The sequence below is a fragment of the Glycine max genome, chromosome 1 (genome assembly GCF_000004515.6).
Source record: "Glycine max cultivar Williams 82 chromosome 1, Glycine_max_v4.0, whole genome shotgun sequence".
NCBI lineage: Eukaryota > Viridiplantae > Streptophyta > Magnoliopsida > Fabales > Fabaceae > Glycine > Glycine max.
The window spans coordinates 2,949,115-2,967,470 of NC_016088.4; the positions used below are offsets into that span (position 1 = coordinate 2,949,115).

The 18,356-nt window shown below is 33.0% G+C and overlaps 3 protein-coding genes across 3 annotated transcripts; 1 reads left to right on the forward strand and 2 right to left on the reverse strand.

Annotated features, from left to right (window-relative positions):
* Positions 1-1,159: 1,159 nt before the first annotated feature.
* Positions 1,160-1,858, forward strand: LOC106799413 (uncharacterized). Its single transcript, XM_014777712.1, has one exon. The coding sequence runs from the start codon at positions 1,160-1,162 to the stop codon at positions 1,856-1,858; it is 699 nt and encodes a 232-aa protein (XP_014633198.1).
* Positions 1,859-3,055: 1,197 nt separating this feature from the next.
* On the reverse strand, positions 3,056-11,798 carry LOC100794719 (homeobox protein knotted-1-like 6). The gene is made up of 5 exons (XM_003517583.5): positions 11,379-11,798; positions 11,137-11,262; positions 10,861-10,996; positions 3,682-3,920; positions 3,056-3,418 (listed from the first exon to the last, which is right to left on the reverse strand). Exons 1-5 carry the CDS (start codon positions 11,646-11,648, stop codon positions 3,260-3,262), a joined length of 930 nt encoding a protein of 309 aa, XP_003517631.1. The 5' UTR covers positions 11,649-11,798; the 3' UTR covers positions 3,056-3,259.
* Positions 11,799-16,687: 4,889 nt separating this feature from the next.
* LOC102659909 (uncharacterized) lies at positions 16,688-18,300 on the reverse strand. The gene is made up of 6 exons (XM_041004910.1): positions 18,209-18,300; positions 17,959-18,126; positions 17,782-17,886; positions 17,611-17,683; positions 17,424-17,519; positions 16,688-17,346 (listed from the first exon to the last, which is right to left on the reverse strand). Coding segments are annotated over exons 1-6 (546 nt in total). The 5' UTR covers positions 18,211-18,300; the 3' UTR covers positions 16,688-17,244.
* Between the last annotated feature and the right edge of the window lie 56 nt (positions 18,301-18,356).

An 18,356-nucleotide genomic window follows, 5' to 3' on the forward strand; every position in this document is an offset into this window, starting at 1 on the left:
ATGGGGATTTGCTTTTAATATGACTATGTTATGGAAGCAAGGTTGAAAATTTGTTTCTGACCAAGATACTATGGTTACTCGAGTTTACAAAGCTAAATATTTTCCAAGAGGAGATTTTCTTGGGTTCATCTGTTGGACATAACTCAAGCTATACATGGCGTGGCATCCACACTTCACGAGTGGTGGTCAAAGAAGGTAGTAGATGGAGACTTGGTGATGGAAAGCGATGAGAATCCTAAAACTGTCCAAATACAGGGACCTATGATCAGGAGTAAGACCAAGCAGTCAGTGGATACCCTTCAACAAATGGTAGCAGACATACTTAACAAGGTTCAAGTGGAAAATGATGAAGACCCAGAGATAGAGGCATTACTAAGAATATTAGTTATTGCTGAAGGCTCAGACTAATTTGAAGGCCCAGGCCAAATATGTTTCTTTTATTTATTTATAATTATTTTTCGTTATAATTTTGGTTCAAACTGATTTGAAGGCCCATGTCTATTTTTATTTTTTTTATGTATGGATTTCATTTTAAATAGAAGCACTTTTGGCATTTAATAAAATTTTGTGAGAATTTCTCTTTGGGTTCCTCGCTGAACCAACTTCGGACTTATCAAGGTAATCATTGTGGCCTCTATTCTGACTTATCTTCCCTATCTGGAAATGACGTCAACTCAAAACTCTGTTACCTGTATCAAGTGATCTGCTCTTAATAAAGATCACATCAGAAAGTCAATAACCATTTGAAAAGATCCATGAATTTGTTCTAAAGATAGTTATATGCCCAAACAGCTCTTCCTACGGGTCTAGAAAATATGACAGTAAGTGACTTATTGGATCCCATTTTGAATTCATGGAGTGTTGCACTTATTCATAATATTTTTACTCAAAATGATGCTGCAAAAATTGGATGGCTATATGGAATCTGAATATCCCTGCAAAAATGAAAGTTTTTATATGGAGAATAGCTAGAGGATGTTTCCCAACTAGGCAGAGGTTGTCCACAAAGGGTGTTCAATGCCCAATCACATGCCCACACTGTGACAGCTGTATTGAAAATGATTGACATTTTATTCTAGGATGTACTCACGTTCAACAAGTGTGGATGGAAGCTTCTTTGTGGCATACCCTTCAACATGCATTTGATTCTTTGGAAGACATGCATAGTATTATTTTCTACATACTGGGAAAGTTCAGTACCAGCAAAGTAGAGGAAATCGTTACTGTACTTTGGTGCTTATGGCGTAGAAGGAACGAGAAGCTTTGGGAAGGAGTTTCAAAGCCTGTCGGATTGTCCTTGCAGCAAGTTTTCAAACATCTTCAAGAATGGAAGACTCAACATAAAAGGCCAAATACAGCTACATCTCATTCTCCCCACCGCAACTCAAAGTGGTCGAAGCCACCCATAAACTACATGAAGTGTAATATTGACGCTGTTCTTTTCCATGAAGAAAACAAGTTTGGTGTTGCTGCTTGTATCCATGAAGAAGAAGGCATGTTTGCTGTTGCTGCAACTTCTTGGTTCCATGGTCAACCAACTCCACAAGAGGCTGAAGCTGTGGCTTTCCTTTTTGCTCTTAATGGGATTAAAGAACAGCAGTTGGGAAACATTGTTATAGAGACAGATTGCAAGGCCATTTCTGATGCGTTCAAGGCACAACAGTTTGATAATTTTGAAGCGGGTTGCATCTTAAAAATCTGTAATACACAAATTTCTGATATTCATAACTGTAGTATACAGTTTGTAAGTAAGCAAGCCAATCAAGTTGCTCATAGCTTGGCTAGAGCATCGAGATCTTATGTTTGTCCACAAATGTTTGATTTCAATCCTTCTTGTATTGATTTATCTGATTCATGATATAATGAGTTTGTTTCACTAAAAAAAATAAACTTATAGGATTAGATAACATTTTGTTTAGATGCAATTTTACAGAATATAAACCAGATTCTTACAGTTAGACTAAAATTTATGAATGTACGATTATTTAAAAAAAAAAAAAAAACAAATCGTGTCAGTCATCATTAATTAGAATCAGTATGTCTAGAGAATCACTTCATATGCAATAATTGACTTGCTGCAAAGTAACCTTGCAGTTTAATTTCTGGTCCACTTATAAACATTTAAAAGTATTAATACTTTTCTTGGTACATTTTTCATGTTTTTCTACATAAAATTGCTTTCACGCATAATATGCTTTTCAAACATTAAAAGAATACCAATATTAATATGAGTAAATTATATTAGTATTTTCTTTTTTTTATTATTATATCAGACATCTTTCTTTTTTTCATCTTACAAAAAATCTCTTAATTATTTAATTCACATTACAACTTCCTTCTTCCTAAATGTCGTTTAATGATTTAAGAGAAGATAACTTTTCTCATGAAAGTTTATGTCTAAAATATTTTCATCTTTTCTTTTTAACTTCATAAAAGACATAACACCATTAACCTAAAAATATTTTAACATTTTTGTTTTTTATATTTATATTTTTTTTCTAATTGGACTTGAATCCATATTATTAGTACACATATTGATTGAATATGATCATTTGTTTACATTTGTGTTTTTAACTTCTTTTTTTAAAATATTTATTTTTAATGACTAAGTGTTTAATATAATATCTCAATCAAAAGCTACATCTTCTTCTATTAACAACTATCCAATAAGAGTGAAATATTAAAGAAAGATTATTACGACATATTTCAATAGACATTAATTAACATTAACAGAAAAAAGATAAAAGTAATGAAAAAAAAACATCCGATACAATTTGAGAAAAATATAGAAAATGAGTATAACAAAGATGTTAGAAAAATTTTATTTGTTCATATATTTCAATTAACGTTAATTAATTATATTAATAGATAAAAAAAGAAAAAGTATCGGTCAATTTTTAAAAAAAAAACACAAAAAGATACGAGGATAATTTACTCTATATTTATGGATATCCACAAAAATCCAGTTAACCAAAAACTATCTATTGATACACCGATAAATGCAAAGTGACAAATTAATTAATGCAACAGCAATGAGCTAATATGGGTGTAGGACTTTGAACCAAAGTATAAGCGTTCATTCACAATGTCAGTGGTTATTATCAAGAATAGTATTATGATCATTTCCCTTTTCCTTCATGGGAAAGTAATAAGCATTTTACTGTCAGTAATCTGCTTTTAATTCAGAATTTACAAAAAAAAAAAAATACAAGCAATAATTAATCGGGATATACATTTGAGAATATCATGTACATGCACCTCATTCATCAGCAAGGAACCGTCCGTTAAGATTTTCCATCATAGAAAACTGCATATTCTCGGATGGTTTCCAATGTCGTTTTCTTTGGTTTATAAACCAATTGTTAATTTGCTTCTGGTCTAGCCCTGTTGACTTAGCCAGTTCAATCTTATCAGCTTCCTATACATGATCAAGTAAAACAAAATACAAGTTTAATAATATAAAAAAAATATTATCTGTAAAATAATTCATCCAACAATTTTTTAGTACATTTTTTTCATGGCTATCACATTTTTATTACATGTCATATTGATAGAAGAGAGATAAACACAAATAAAAAATGATATATAAATTGTTGTACGTAATATATCTCAATAACATATATAAGAATTAGATTCACCAATTTGCAGGGGAAAATAAAACACAAGAATTGAAGTATTTACCGTAGGGTAAGGCCATTTGTAGTGAACATTCCACCATTGAAGCAATGTTTGTCTTGCTTCCTTCGGAAGCTTACCCTTCTTTTTCTTCTTTGAAAACTCGAGTTTCAAAGTACCGATGTGACTCCCAAACTTACGTAAAAGCCTATCTTTGAGCTCACGATCTTCACCCTTTAATTGGCCATCTTGAGCATCACCATCTCCGGTGCTCAAATCTTCGTCCGAAGACACCCCCCCATCATCTAGCAAAATAATAGCAAAATCAAAATCATTCAAGTAATTCGACTTCAGATTAATCTTACAATAATACAAAGTTACATTGCTTGTTGTAAAATACAAATAAGTTACAAAAAATGTAAAATACTATATGAATTTGAATTTTTTTTATGTATACGTATGACAAATAGAGTAAATAGTACATAAATTAACATTGTAGAACATTTTTCCTGTATCATCCTATTATAAATTTTTACTTATGATAAATGTTATTAACTTTTATAATAAATATCTTAAAAGTTATATTAGCAATAATTTTTAATTAATTGATAATGTAAAATTTGTACACTGTAATTTCAACTCAAAAAGTAACATAACAGCATGCAAGTTTAAAATGAAATTTGATAACAAAAGGCACAAGGTTTTATTCTATACTTATAATATCAATATAAACCAAGGTGCATAAAACGTTTTATTTTATAATAATTTGGTATTTGATATAAACTAAAGTATAAGGTTTTATTTTATAATACTATCAATATAAACTAAGTAATAATAGGTCAAATCCCTCGTCAGAACTTAATAACTTACTTCAAGCTTAAGTCAATTCTTAAGTGAGTGTGTTGTCATTTAAAAAACCTTTTAATCAAGGTATGTTGGTCCAAATGACAAGAATCTAAATCTATATTTAAATCTTGTGAAAGAAAAAAAAATACTCAGACCGAGTAAGCAGCGTGTAACCCATTGAACTTTGGGATACTTAGCGTCCCAAAAGATTCATTTTAAACCTCACAAATTGTCATATTTAAATAAATAATAATATTAGTATAATAAAATCTTACGACAATATTTTGAATTTATATATTTATGGATCTGTTAAATAAAATACGGAGTCTATTGATTTACACCATCTATTAACCTACTTAAGTGAGTTTCTAATTGTTTAAAAACTTTATTACAAAACATTTTTTTAATTAGCATTAAAAAATACTGGACTTTTTAAAAATTTCAAATCAAACCTTATACCAAATAAGTCAAATCCAAACCTTAAAAAAAAAAGTTAAAACCTTATAAAACAGAACTTATTCTATCATTAATTTATTATATCATTTTCATCCTGAAGACCTGAACATAAATTTAAATTAATCCTGAGAGAAACTTTTGTCACTCATGATTTCTGAGCAGGATATCTCAAAGGTGATCGAATAATGGTTAAGTACAGGGTTAGTAGCCCACGAGCACCCACCCACAAATTGCTTCTGACACCCACTCAATCCGACAAGGATTTGACCATCGCATAAGAGTACACTGTATACACACCAGACCAGATCAGAGCAGACCTAAGTTGGAAAGAAATAAAAGAAAGTATAAAGAAAAAAAGAAAAACATCAGTGTCAGTGCCTGGTTCCATCCATTGTCACTCACTATGACCCTAACCAAAGAGAAACTCAAAGTTTCCAACAAGGCACACCGTACGGCATCATCAAAACCCCATCTCTATCATCACAGCCCCAGTTATTACACTTCAGTCTCCTTAATTACCCATTTCATAACCCTTCACATCTTTAATCTTTTCTCTCTATTCATACAATTTTTTTATTCATACAAATTAAAAAAGAGTTACAAAAACTCACGTCGTATTCAAACAACTAAATTAGATTTATTTGGCCTTTCTATTCATACATTACATTTGTGTAATAATTAAGACCTTCCTATTGCTTGAATGCAAAAACACTTGCCCAAAACAAAAGCCCAATACCAAGAAGACATTGGTAGATTGCAGAATTTCTTTAAGTATATTAAGATTCGACTCTCCTATGTGTAAGAAAAAGACTTAGTTAAGTGATCTTTACTAGAAAAAAAATTGTGGCCCTACTACTATCAGATTGAGAATATCCTTGATTAATAAAAAAACCTCCCAAGGAACACACTGCTAAGTACTAACAAGAGAATTAACAAAGTCTCAGCTTTAAACTGGATCGACAAGTATTACGCATCATGCAAATGACCAAAGGGTCAATGGCAGAGGCCCACAATGGAGCACAAGAGAACAAAATATCGGAAAATGGCAATGACAAGCACTAAGACACGCAGGGGCAAGAGCAGTGAGGAAGGTATATACATATTACATACATCATGGCAATGACATGAGTCACATGAACGTTCTCTCTTCAAAGAAAAAAAAAAAAAAAAGCTGTAGCAAAAATCACAGCGAATTCTGCGGGAGTGCATGTGAAAGCTATAACTCTTTGATTACCCGCTGCACACGGGATTGTTCTAAAAGGTCCTAATTAATATTTCATCAGAACCTGAAACACCAGCTTCCAACTTTCCCTCAGATTCTCGATGCTTATATGTAGAACTATAAAATCCTAAGATTTGGAAAGAAAGAAAGAAACCATAGCATACAGATGAAAAGTCCAAATTATTTTGGAGATTCGAGAACTTAAGTCCCCCCGGAACCACCACAAAAATGTATAATATGTGTTTTATATGTAAACATCAAAAGGAAGCCATAATAGCCCTTCGTGTAATAGATACCACCTATCCAGCAGCATGATATTTTGCTTATGATTTCTGCATCATTGTAACTTAGGCACCAGCCAAGAACCAAATCCTCTAGGGTTTAACTAACTCTTTAACTTTAATCCCTCGGAATAAATAAATGTTAACATAGGAAGCAAATTAAATCATAAAAAGACAATGTTGCACTACGTAGACACAAAACAGGGAGACGCTATACTTATGATTGGACTTAAAAAGTCAAAACACACAAGCCACTAAACCCGGTCCAATACAAATACATACATGATAGCACTACTAGTGGTTTTGGAAGTAATAAAATTATAATTAACACGTGAAATAAAATTACTTTATTTCACAAAATTTCCAAAATGAACAATGCCCTCCAATACACTTTTTAGTTGACGAAAATCATGCAAGACTCATTCCATACTAAAGTGTGATGTTAGGATTTCAATACTCCAATTCCCTAACATCCGATGCACTCACCATTTTATACCTCTATGTAGCATGCCATAGACTTACCTGATCATTGAGGACCGGAACTTTTCTCCACTATAACATAAATAATGAACACGGAACAGTTATTAAGTAGTTTTATCCTTATTATATAACACATTCATGATTCATCAGTTGTGATTTGTAAAAGATCATAAAATAAGACGGAGAGCATGAGTAAATAACTAATCTTTATTTTCTATTTCTTAATCTAAAGAGATGACTTTATCTATAAAGACTGGAGGTAATAGATTTTCTTAGCAATTTACTAATGCCTTCAGTCAGATAAAAAAAGTTCATTACACACTTCAATAACATGATCATAAATAAGCAATTCAAACATTCATCAACCGTATGCCCAAAAAAACACAAATCAGAGAGCAAAATATCACAATGTTCAAGCCCATTTAGAAACCTAATTGAGTAAACTAATAGATCACTTAGGAATCACACTAGATATTCAAGTCGTTTAGGATGATCTGGAAATGACATATATTAAAAAACATAGCATAATCAACCATGATAGATGTCAACAACATAGAAAGAACTTGAGACATTCCTGGCAATTACTGTGGTTGCATTTTGACTACATAGGAATGAAATTGTTTTCAAGAATTATATAACGGATTGGAACAAAGTGGGGGGAACTATCCAAAGTTAGAAGCTGGAGTTGGATCAAGTCAAAACTTTCAGCCTTTCAGGTGCTTCTTTCTCTTTGTGGGCTGGTATTTAAACCAAATGAGCTGTTTTTTTATCTTTGCCTAGGCCACCAGAGAGTTTAGGAATTATCTCATTGTAAAGTATCCTGGAGATATCTCATGTTCATGTTGTCATTTCTATTTGTAAATGGGTGGGACGTGGGAGCACCTTTTATACTCCTTTCCAATAAGAATTTGACTTATCAAAAAAAAAAAGCCAACAATGCTGCACTAATATGCAAAGAATAAACATAAGTTTGACACATAGAAAGTTCATGTCAATCCAAGAACCTGAAAACTTGCTTCTAACAAATACAAAATCCAATTTGACATAGTGATTGCAGTACTGAGGACAAGAAAAATAAAAAAAAATAAAAAAAAGTAGAGAGAAGAAGTTTTGAAGCAAAGAATTTCACATCCTGTCAACTTTGCTTTTGAGGCATTCACTAAAGGAATATAGGTTGGCAAAAAGCATAATGAAATAGAGTCCACCAAATTAAGGATGCAAACAAAGCCATTTACAAATTAAAACATAACTGAAAAGGTAATCTGTACTTTCAGGCATAAATAATAATATTTTCCAACCTTAACCAACCTGATAACCAATGACCACCCTTTTTAACATTAAAAAAAGATCAAAATATGGTATTAGAATCCACTGCACTCCAGCCTCCACAATTAGCAAAACGTTATGGGGATTGTAACTGATCTTCTGGCGTGAATAAAATTCAGTAACCAAAATAAAATTCTATAATAACAAAGTTGACAACCCCAAAATAAATATAAATATTCGACACATGCTTCTGAAGAGGGATGAGGATGCCCATGTTCAAGTTCAACATAGGGTAAAATATTATATAAAGAAACATAATCACGGATTGAACAGAAAATGAGAACAAGATCTGAAAGAACTTAAAGAGAAGTAAAACATCAATTTAATTATAATCAGCTGAGTCCTTTAGATTAAAACCTTATTTCGCAAAATTAATTTTCTTGAACCAAAGCATGAACAGGAGGATAATCTAACTTCAATAATGTTGAGCTCCTTCTTTCTAACTTTACTAACCAACAAGATAACCCAAAGCAACTAAATTCCGATTTTTTTATAAAAAATCTGACATTACTTTAGCTTCAGACAGACTATCAGCCCCCTAGACAATTCCCAATGAGCATTTTTTATCTCATGACAACATGCATCACCTGTGCTCTATTGGAACTCGATACATTAATAAAGTATGAAAGCAGAATCATTGCATGCTATTACTGTCAGATCATGTGTACATCTAATCCAAAATGGGCTACATTAGAAGATTATAATATTTAAATTACGTTATTATCATAAAAGTCCTCGAAACATGTAAGTTTCATGTGTGCTAGGAAGAAAGAAGAAAGTAGTCCATCTCTATTAATGAAGGGTACCTTCAAAACTTGCATATGCCGAATCACTAATTCACACATATGAATCACGACACATATTATATACTACTATGCCATTTAATTTCTAGTTTCCGATACTACAAATTATAGATAGCATTTCTGCTATATTCCACAATAAAATAATTTAAGCCTGAGCGTATACCTTTTTAGTCTCTAATGTTCATGATAAATAAAAGAACATAAGTTTGACAAATGATTATCATATAACAATTTGAATTTAATATCTAACAAAAAATAATCCTTGCAAATAAAATTTAGGTGTCAAAGCAAGTAAAACCACGATCTTCAAAATATTCACTACCAGCATTTGTTTCTTAGAGTTGAATAGCTATAGCTAGGGAAGCAAAAAGAAAACAAACCTTTTATCAGGAGAAATGTTCTCTAACAATTAGAGAACCAAAATATACCAACATCGACCACAACAGCGGGCATAAGCATTACTCTAATGAATTTTCTGTGGAAGATTTTCAAACAGAAACTTGTTCAAAATACGCATGCAGTTACAAGCCTATACATATTGGGGAGCTGGAAGGGGCGTCAAAAGACCAAAGCAATAGTAGTAAGAAAAAACATTTGATCGGTGGCAGATTAGATAAGCAAGAAGGCCCATTTAAACTCAAGGGTGTTTGAAAACCCAACAATCATATATTGTGTTTGGTCAGTGTATTAAATCGAGGCCACTATTTGAGATGTCATTTAAGAACATCTGCAATGTCAAAATTGAAGAGCCAAATGCAGAAGACCATTACTCGTCAAACTTGACATTCACGAGCAGGAAAATTATAAAAGAAAAAATGGGATTGTAAAAAAAAGAGAAAGGAAAAAAAAAACTAAGAAAAGCGTGCGGAGAGAACAACTCTAAGGCCAAACAAAACAAACCACACAAGTCCATAGAAGCTAGCAATTAATTCGAAGACCCGTATAAAGAAGGAACTGAAAAAGGCGAAAGGCTCAAACAGCATTATATACTACCCCGGAATGACCCAACAACCAAACTTTTTTCTCCTCCTATGACGAAAGAAGCCATGGATTACAGTCTCACAGTGAAAGCACACAAAGAAAGTTACATACATTAACAGCGAGAAGCCAGCAGCAGCACAGTCATGCATAAACACCAATGCATAGGAAAGAGAGAGAAGTGTTAGGGTTTCCCTTTCCTTTTTTTCTTTTCTTTCTAGTACACTCTTTTCCTTGTGCAGTTGTGCCCCTTCGTAAAAAAAACTGTGTCATGTCTCAATCTCATTCTCGCAAGCACATATTTGCTGCTAACTTATAAGCCTATTTCTGTGAAGTTTATTCATGCATGTTCTCAGCCAATGGTTAAACAACCAAGAGATAAGGACCAGGCAGATCAAGGAAAGCAACCAAACATAAACATTGCTCATTGCTCCATCCGACTTAAACAAGAGTACTTCTATTTTGGGTCCAAATCACAAGTTTGAAACACGTATACTCAAAACCCGAACTTTTTGTTGGTTGATACATGTGTCATCAATGTGCCAACTAAGAGTACTATCACTACTGAAGACCCAAAACCCGAGCTGCATATACTCTGAGCTCGGACTAGATCACTGGTTAAACTAAAATAAGATTTTGTGGGTTCATCCACGCGCTTGATGTGCTAGCTAAGGTTGCTATTACTAAAACAGCTTCACAACCTTTATTAAAACTACTTCGTTTTGTTCCTCTTTGTAAAAAGAAGCACAGATATCAATGAACGAACATCGAGTTCCGAAATTATAATAGCACTAGCAGTTAACGAGAGCTTACAGCTAGCAAGACACTGAAGAGAATGAGAAGAAGAACAAACCAGAAACGTTCGAAACGGAAGCGCCAGTGCAGAGATGGCTGAGCTGCATTTCGATCTTGTTGAGGAAGGTGGTTGCTTCCTCAAAAGGGCGAGCCAAGTCGGATTTATACTTCACCAGCATGTCACAGTAGGTTTCCTGAACCAAAAAAAAAAAATGAATAATCAGAAACACAATCTTGACAAAAGTTGTAATAATATATATATATATATATATATATATATATATATATGTGTGTATGTGCGCGCGTGTGCGCGCAGAGAGAAAGAAGGGGGGACCATGAACTCGTCAAGCTCGGGATCGGCTCCAAAGCACGTGGAAGAAGAAACGACGTCGCTCTTGCATAGGTCGTTTTCTCGCCGGATTTCCTCCAACAAACGCGCTATTTCCGGAGGCGCCCCAACCTGCAACAGCAGCAGCCGTAGCAGAAAAAAAAGTTTGTTATAACCGTTTTTTCTTTCTTTCTTCCTCCGAGAAACAGTTACAAGTTGCAACTAATTTCAACGAGTTTGTTATGCACCTTCTGGCAGTCGATGTAAGCTTGGAGGAGGCGAGAGTACTGAGGATGAGAGGCGATTTTGGCCTTCATGACGGTGGTGGTTGCCACGTCATCTTCGTCCTGCTGCCTGTGAATTCCGTCGGCGGAAGAGAAGAGCTCGTCGGATCCGAACAGCGGAATCCGGCCGGCGGAGAGGAAGGCGTGGTGGTAGTCCGGCGGGAAAATCAGATTCTCCGGCGTCATGAGGGCCTTGTCGGCGTACTCCGGCGGCACTCCGTACATTCCATCCATAACCAGCAGCGACACGAAAAGAAACGAAAAACGCTGCGTTTGCTTTGCTTTTCTTCGTTCCTTACCAGAATTTCTGGAACTTTTTCCTGCTTCTGTTCCCACTGCCAGAACAGCTAGTCAGTTTTCAAGGAGAAGGAAATAATGAACACAAAAAATACATAATAATAATAATATTATTATTAGTAACATTTTATTATTTTTATTATTATTTTAATTCACAAAATCAACCACTCGCCGCACTCACTCACATCGTCCTAACAAAGATGATGATGAACGACCATATTTAAAAAATATCTAATTGTATAACAAAAATTTAACTTTTCCAACGTGACACTAATTAAGTAATTATTAATTTATCTTTTATAAGATTTTACTTTGGTTTTGAAATTACTAGAGTTTGGACTTTGAGGAAAGAGGAGACTGGGAATGGAGTTGAAGTAGGTCAAGTGCTTTGATTCATACACTCTTTCTTTGCTTTGAATATTTTTTTATTCATGTGAATAATACTTCATCCTTCAGTCATATTATAATTATGGTATAAGAAAAAAATATTCTAAAATAGTTATTATTTTAATTTTTAATATAATATTAATTATTTTTTATTTATATCTTTTATGATATTAATGATTGGACTAAAAATAATAAATTAATAATTATAAGATAAATTTTTTAAAATTAATATTTTATTTATTTATTTGTTAATTTTTCTTAATTTATATAAGAATAATTATAATACCACCAAAGAAAGAAGTAGTGATATTATTATTTTAAAATGATAAGGAAAATGATGGATACATGGTTTGGGTTGTCTAGGCCAACCAATATTACATACTAGTCTCTAGACCTCACCCCCTCCTCTCCTTTTGTGTATGAATGGTCACTTGTCAACACCTGTCCTATGCTTTCAAAATTAAATGTGAAAATGCATATTTACATGGTAAGAATTAAGACCCAATAGTTCGTGCCACTCATTTTCAAAGCTCAAAATGTAAAATATTCCTTCCTTTTTTGTTATAAATTTATAAAGCTATTTTATTTTTATTTGTTTCTCTATTTTAAATTTGAAATAGTATTAATCATTTTATATGTTAGTTGTGCTTCTGGCTTAAAAAAATTACAAAAAGGATCAAAATGATTTATTTACCAAAAGAATTTTTGTTTTATTTTTTATATGTATAAAAAAAATTAGATTTTTTAGGATAACAACAATTAGGCATCATAAATAAGATTAATTTTGATTAATGAATTAAGAAACATCCATGATCTCTTATTCAATACCAAAAAAATTATAAAAAAAAAACAAAAAATTGAAATTACACTATTTTCTAAGGACCAAAATAGCTAATTTTTTTATATTTTTTCTATTCATGTTTTCTATATTATAAGTGCATGATAAGCTAAATGATTTAACTCGTGAGAAGAATTAGAACATTGTAGCAGTTAATTGTACCAAATATTATGTAAAAAAAATTGTACCAAATATTTTATATATTTTCTATTCAAACAGGTGTAATTTTATTATAAATTAATTATATGATTAATTTTCCCGAAAACTTAATTTACAAATAGTTTTATGTAAACGAAAGTTCTAATGTCCTATAGCTGAAGTTTCAGCACTGACTATAAAAGCATTTTATGAACAGAACAAAGCTAATGCCCCATCAGGGTCTCAATTTTTGTGTTGAAATAATATCTGTGTCAAATACAATGTTGAATACTTATTTTGATTTAATGTAAATTTTTGTATCACATTTCTTATTCACCAAAACGTACGAAATGTAAGCTAGTCAGGCTTGCACGACCCATAATCAAAACTAACAAATGCACGAGAGTTTGGTAACTAAATTAAATAACACCTTCAAAATTCGTAAAAGGAATACAATCAAACTCATTTAAGTATACCATAAAATTGAATTCAAATTCCCGCATTAACTAATATAAACGAATCTTCGATTCCTTTGTTCGTTTATTTTGTGAATAAAATAGAGGAATCTTTACTCAGTTGTTCATAAAAGGATTATATTCATTCATTCGAAGAATTGCACTCTTAATTTTTAAGTAAACAAATTGACATGAAAAGACCTAAAAAGAAAAAGGAAAGAAGGAAGGCACCTTGGCATATATATCGTAAATCTTCTACTTGCTCTTCAACCTCATCCAAGATATTGCATATATCTTGAAAAATGAAAAACAAAAAAATTAAATTAAGGATTCATTTAATTATTCTAAGCTTAAAAGTTTCTTTTATCACATACTTTCAAAAAATTTTAAAAAAATTATGATTTATTGTTTAAAAGGTGTTAGAATTTTTACTTTTAAAAAAATTAAACTTACAAAATTCTAGCATTTTTTTAAATATAATTAACTTCCATAAAAATAATTCTAAAAACACGAACAAACTGCCTAAGTTTAACAAATTTCTTAGAATCATTTATATTCTCTCACAACATATACTTACACAATAAAGCAGTTCCATTATCTTCCCGCTGAGGTAAGGAAGTTTCAAGATTTTATTTTATCATATTGTATTTTTAAATATTTGGCAATCACCAAAGAGTGCACAAAACTTCTAGTGTGTGCTTTTTTCGAATTGGGGTCGACATGATGGCTGACGATCGGATCACAAGTTGATTAAGAGATTCACTAATTAAACAAGTAGAACTTAACTATATATGCTTATCCGCTGCTTGTTTATTTTATTTTGCATCAAATCTATTCCAAGGGGGACCAGAAATTTTAGGAGTGACTACATCATATTTTATGTCGTAATGGAAAAAAAAAAAAAAAAAAGAAGATGGGTAATAGAGACAAAATCAAAGGCAATAAGACTTAGATTATAACTTAATACTACAATAGTTGTTTTGGATTAGACTTGAGACCCGATTTGTATAACAAGAAACAATCATGGAGAAAATTAACTCAATTCACCAATTGTCGACTTGGATCAACGCTTTTACTTAGAATTAAGAACATTACAATTTACTTAGAAATAAGTATATCGCGACTCACAACTACAAAAAGAAGCTTCTACATCGGTTGAAAACCGGTATCTACGACGGGCCCCACACCGTCTTTGTTCCAGATGTCGTTGTATGTCGACAACAACGACATCGGTCATCATAGGACCCGTCTTTGTAATGCAAGAATACAACGTCAGTGGCTATAAAAGAACAGACGTTATAAAAAAGGATTCAACGACGCACATATTAGACAACCCGTCGTTGTTTTGGTCCATTTCAACGTCGGGTTCGCAAGACCCGTCGTTGTTTTGTTTCCTGTCAACATCGGTGGCGGGCGCACCACCGTCGTTGTTTTGGTCCATTTCAACGTCGGGTTCACAAGACCCGTCGTTGTTTTGTTTCCTGTCAACATCGGTGGCGGGCTCACCACCGACGTTGTTTGGTAGTATGTCAACGTCGGTGGTGTGTACACCGTCATTGTTGTTTGAGGTTTCAACGACGGTGGCTGGAGCACCCGTCGTTGTTGGTAAATAAGGCTATAAAGACGGGTTTTCATAAGGACCGTCGTTGAAGTATTTTGCCTGCTCACAAAATTTGGGTTATACCATTCAAATTTCAAAAAAAAAGCTACATTTATATACAGCAAACATATATAAATACATTTAAAGGATAAATAACACAATCATGCATGAACCAAAAGAAAAGGGATATCGACGGTGACACTCACAGTGAGAATGTTATAGGTGGTTCAAAGTTCATCAAAGCCTTTCATGCATGCATTGTTTATATATATGAAAATAAAACAAAACCAGATAGGGTATATATATATATAATTACCACTCGAGCCTATAAGCAAATGGAGCAATGGACACAGTAGCAAAGAGTTGTCGATAAGCAACAACGACAAGAGGGCTCATTCCAGATTCTATTGCAAGCATTTAAGTAATGTTCATCACTGCATAGACCAATTGCACAAGAACCAATTGCAAGTAGACCGGCACCCATATTAATTGTCTCTTTCTCACCCCTCAGTCTTAATTAGACCGGCACCCATATTAATTGCCCATATTAAAGCATTTAAGTGTTGTATGTGATGAATGAAATGCATGAGAGTGATGAAGTAACTTATAACTAGTTGATTCCAGTCATGTGCATGTCAACAAAATTTAATGATGCTTCTGATAGAAAACAAGGCAGCAAGTAGGGTTCACCGCGAATATTGAGAAGATAGATAGAACATACCTATATACAACTGCGTTGAACCATTGCTATTCATAGAAATTGTTACTAGTCTTCTGTGTTGGGCCAAAGATCAAATTTGCATCCTTTCAGGCCAAGCAGAATTTAACCTTCGTGCAAAATCTTCCACTTCCCTACAAGAAAAGAAACAAAGTCATCAAATGCAACATAAAAGACAAAACAAAAAAATAAACCACTCAACAATTAGCTGAGAAGATTATCCTCTTTCATAGGTTATATTTTGATATCACCATTCCAGAAGTTGTCAACTAAAATTAAATAAATGAATGAACTAGTACATAAGACAAATGCAACACGCTCAACACTGAAGTCAATTAAGCAAGACTCCTCTTGATTAATAATATTTTACATCTTATGCAATCAATGAAACATGCACTAAACCAGTCAGGAAGATTCTGCATTTCATCAAATGACGATATTAATTGCATGCAGCATTCAAAATATGAGAATTTCACCCAACTGCTTTAGCACTAATTACCTGAGCATGTGACAAACTCCTCAAGAACTGTCTTTAATCATATTTTTCATCCCCTGGTCCCCTTCCCTTGGAATCCCTGCAATCTCTTTAATCATAATAATGATAATATCAACCAAAATATTATTAGACTGAAAAAATGACACTAACAGTTGATATAATGTATGCCTAGCTGATCAATTCAACAATTCATGTAAGCCTAGCTAATCAAATTTTATAACTAGAACATTTTTCAGTTTCATGTATTAAGTTATAGTTCATGAATCCACAAACAAGGAGGAAACACACCTCTTCAATGCTTGTGCTGCTAGTCACTTTGCTGCTACTGAACTTTAGGAGCGGAATCCAAGCAAAAGCAAGGTCAAATGATAATATCATCTGCTCAAATGATAAAATCACTTATTATGGTAGATAATCCACATGTTGAATAACTAGTCTTCAACCCAAATTTAGGTATATAATAAACAAACAACAACAAAAGATTATCTCCATTACCTTCAAAATAACACTTGAGGCAGATTCAACCAAAATCTCCAGCCCCAAGGTAGCCATCAGTCATGCAAAAACAATGATACCCTGCACAGGAAATCTTATTAGTTATTAGCATGTACCTCTACCAAGCAACCATCCAATGACTGTGGACACTTCATTTGTTCACTTAACTGCTGCAGTGGCAAGCTTGGTGGTACTATAGCTGCACTAAATTGTTGCTGTGGTAATCAAATGCAGATGCAATGCAGTAGAAGGGGGTAAAGACAATATATTACTACAATTATATGAAATTGAGAAGATAATACTAAGAATAGAATATTAGTAGCATGACCGAAAATAAAATAGCCGCTGTGTCAAATAACATAACAATTGTCTCAAATACAGGGAAAAAAATACTCCAACGCCATCATTAGCCGTTTTGACTTATTGCTGTCTTTAAAAAAAATGTTGCCCATTTCTTTCGAATTGTGGTGATGATGCCGATGTCCAACGGTGTGTCATTAGCAAACCACTGCAAGTATTCATAATTGTAAGTTAGTACTGCAAATATAAAAATTCAGTTCCAATTGTATTGAAGTTTATGCATACCATGGACCAATCACTCTTTATGTCGCTGGCTATGATGTTCCAGATCCAATGCATTATGTAATATCCACATTCATAACAGCCGGTTTGAACGTGACTCTACATATGGAAAACATTTGAACATCGTATACATTACATAAGTTCATGACTTAACTAGACAACACTAACACATGGTACATAGCTGACTTACCTTTACTTCAATCCACTTTGGTGCAACTGCCTTAGTTTCAGGAGACAAGGTCTTCTTCAATTTTGTCATTACACTGCTTTTAAAAAACCACATCAACGCATATACAACAAAATGTCAATCAATAATGACCACTAAAGAAGGCTTGCAAAAAGTTATATGGTATGAGATAACCTATTAATTGTAGCTTTGATATGCATATCAGGTTTCCTACGCAAAGAACAGAACCAAACAACAACATGTTGCCTAGGACACAAAATTATGAGTTGCCAATGTTCCCTGCATGTCATTCACATTAGATACGTATACACCCAAACATCATTTGAAGTATGTTTGTTAAATAGCACTTACTGATGGAAGTAAGGTCCAATGTACACCTCTCGGTCAGATTCCTTAAGCCATCTTTCAAGATATTGTTCGCATTCGCTGCGTCTATCCTTTGAACAAACCAACGACTGTGGCTCAAGGAATGCATACATGAAACCTTGACTGAATATCTGACTCCACTCATGAATATACCTATTCACATGATTTGAAAGTATTGTAGTGGATCATGATATTGAATGAATGAGGAATGAGTTATATGAAGGAATTCACTTACATTAACCATAATTGTATGACAGATATGTTCAGACTTTTGTCTCCTGCTATTATTTCAATAACATCTGAATATGTGATGAATATCGATGTAGATGCATCTACAATTCCAAGAAAGCTCCCATCAAAGCTGATTTGAAGTGGCTTGTCCT

Coding starts and splice junctions, on each gene's coding strand:
- LOC102659909 (XM_041004910.1), bottom strand. Junction 17,887..17,958: donor ATTGGACCTTACTTCCATCA/GTAAGTGCTATT, acceptor AATGACATGCAG/GGAACATTGGCAACTCATAA. Junction 17,520..17,610: donor CAAAGTGGATTGAAGTAAAG/GTAAGTCAGCTA, acceptor TTCCATATGTAG/AGTCACGTTCAAACCGGCTG.
- LOC100794719 (XM_003517583.5), bottom strand. CDS start 11,648: ATGGATGGAATGTACGGAGTGCCGCCGGAGTACGCCGACAAGGCCCTC. Junction 11,263..11,378: donor CTTACATCGACTGCCAGAAG/GTGCATAACAAA, acceptor CTGCTGTTGCAG/GTTGGGGCGCCTCCGGAAAT. Junction 3,921..10,860: donor TTCCGTTTCGAACGTTTCTG/GTTTGTTCTTCT, acceptor TTATTTTGCTAG/ATGATGGGGGGGTGTCTTCG.
- LOC106799413 (XM_014777712.1), top strand. CDS start 1,160: ATGCATAGTATTATTTTCTACATACTGGGAAAGTTCAGTACCAGCAAA.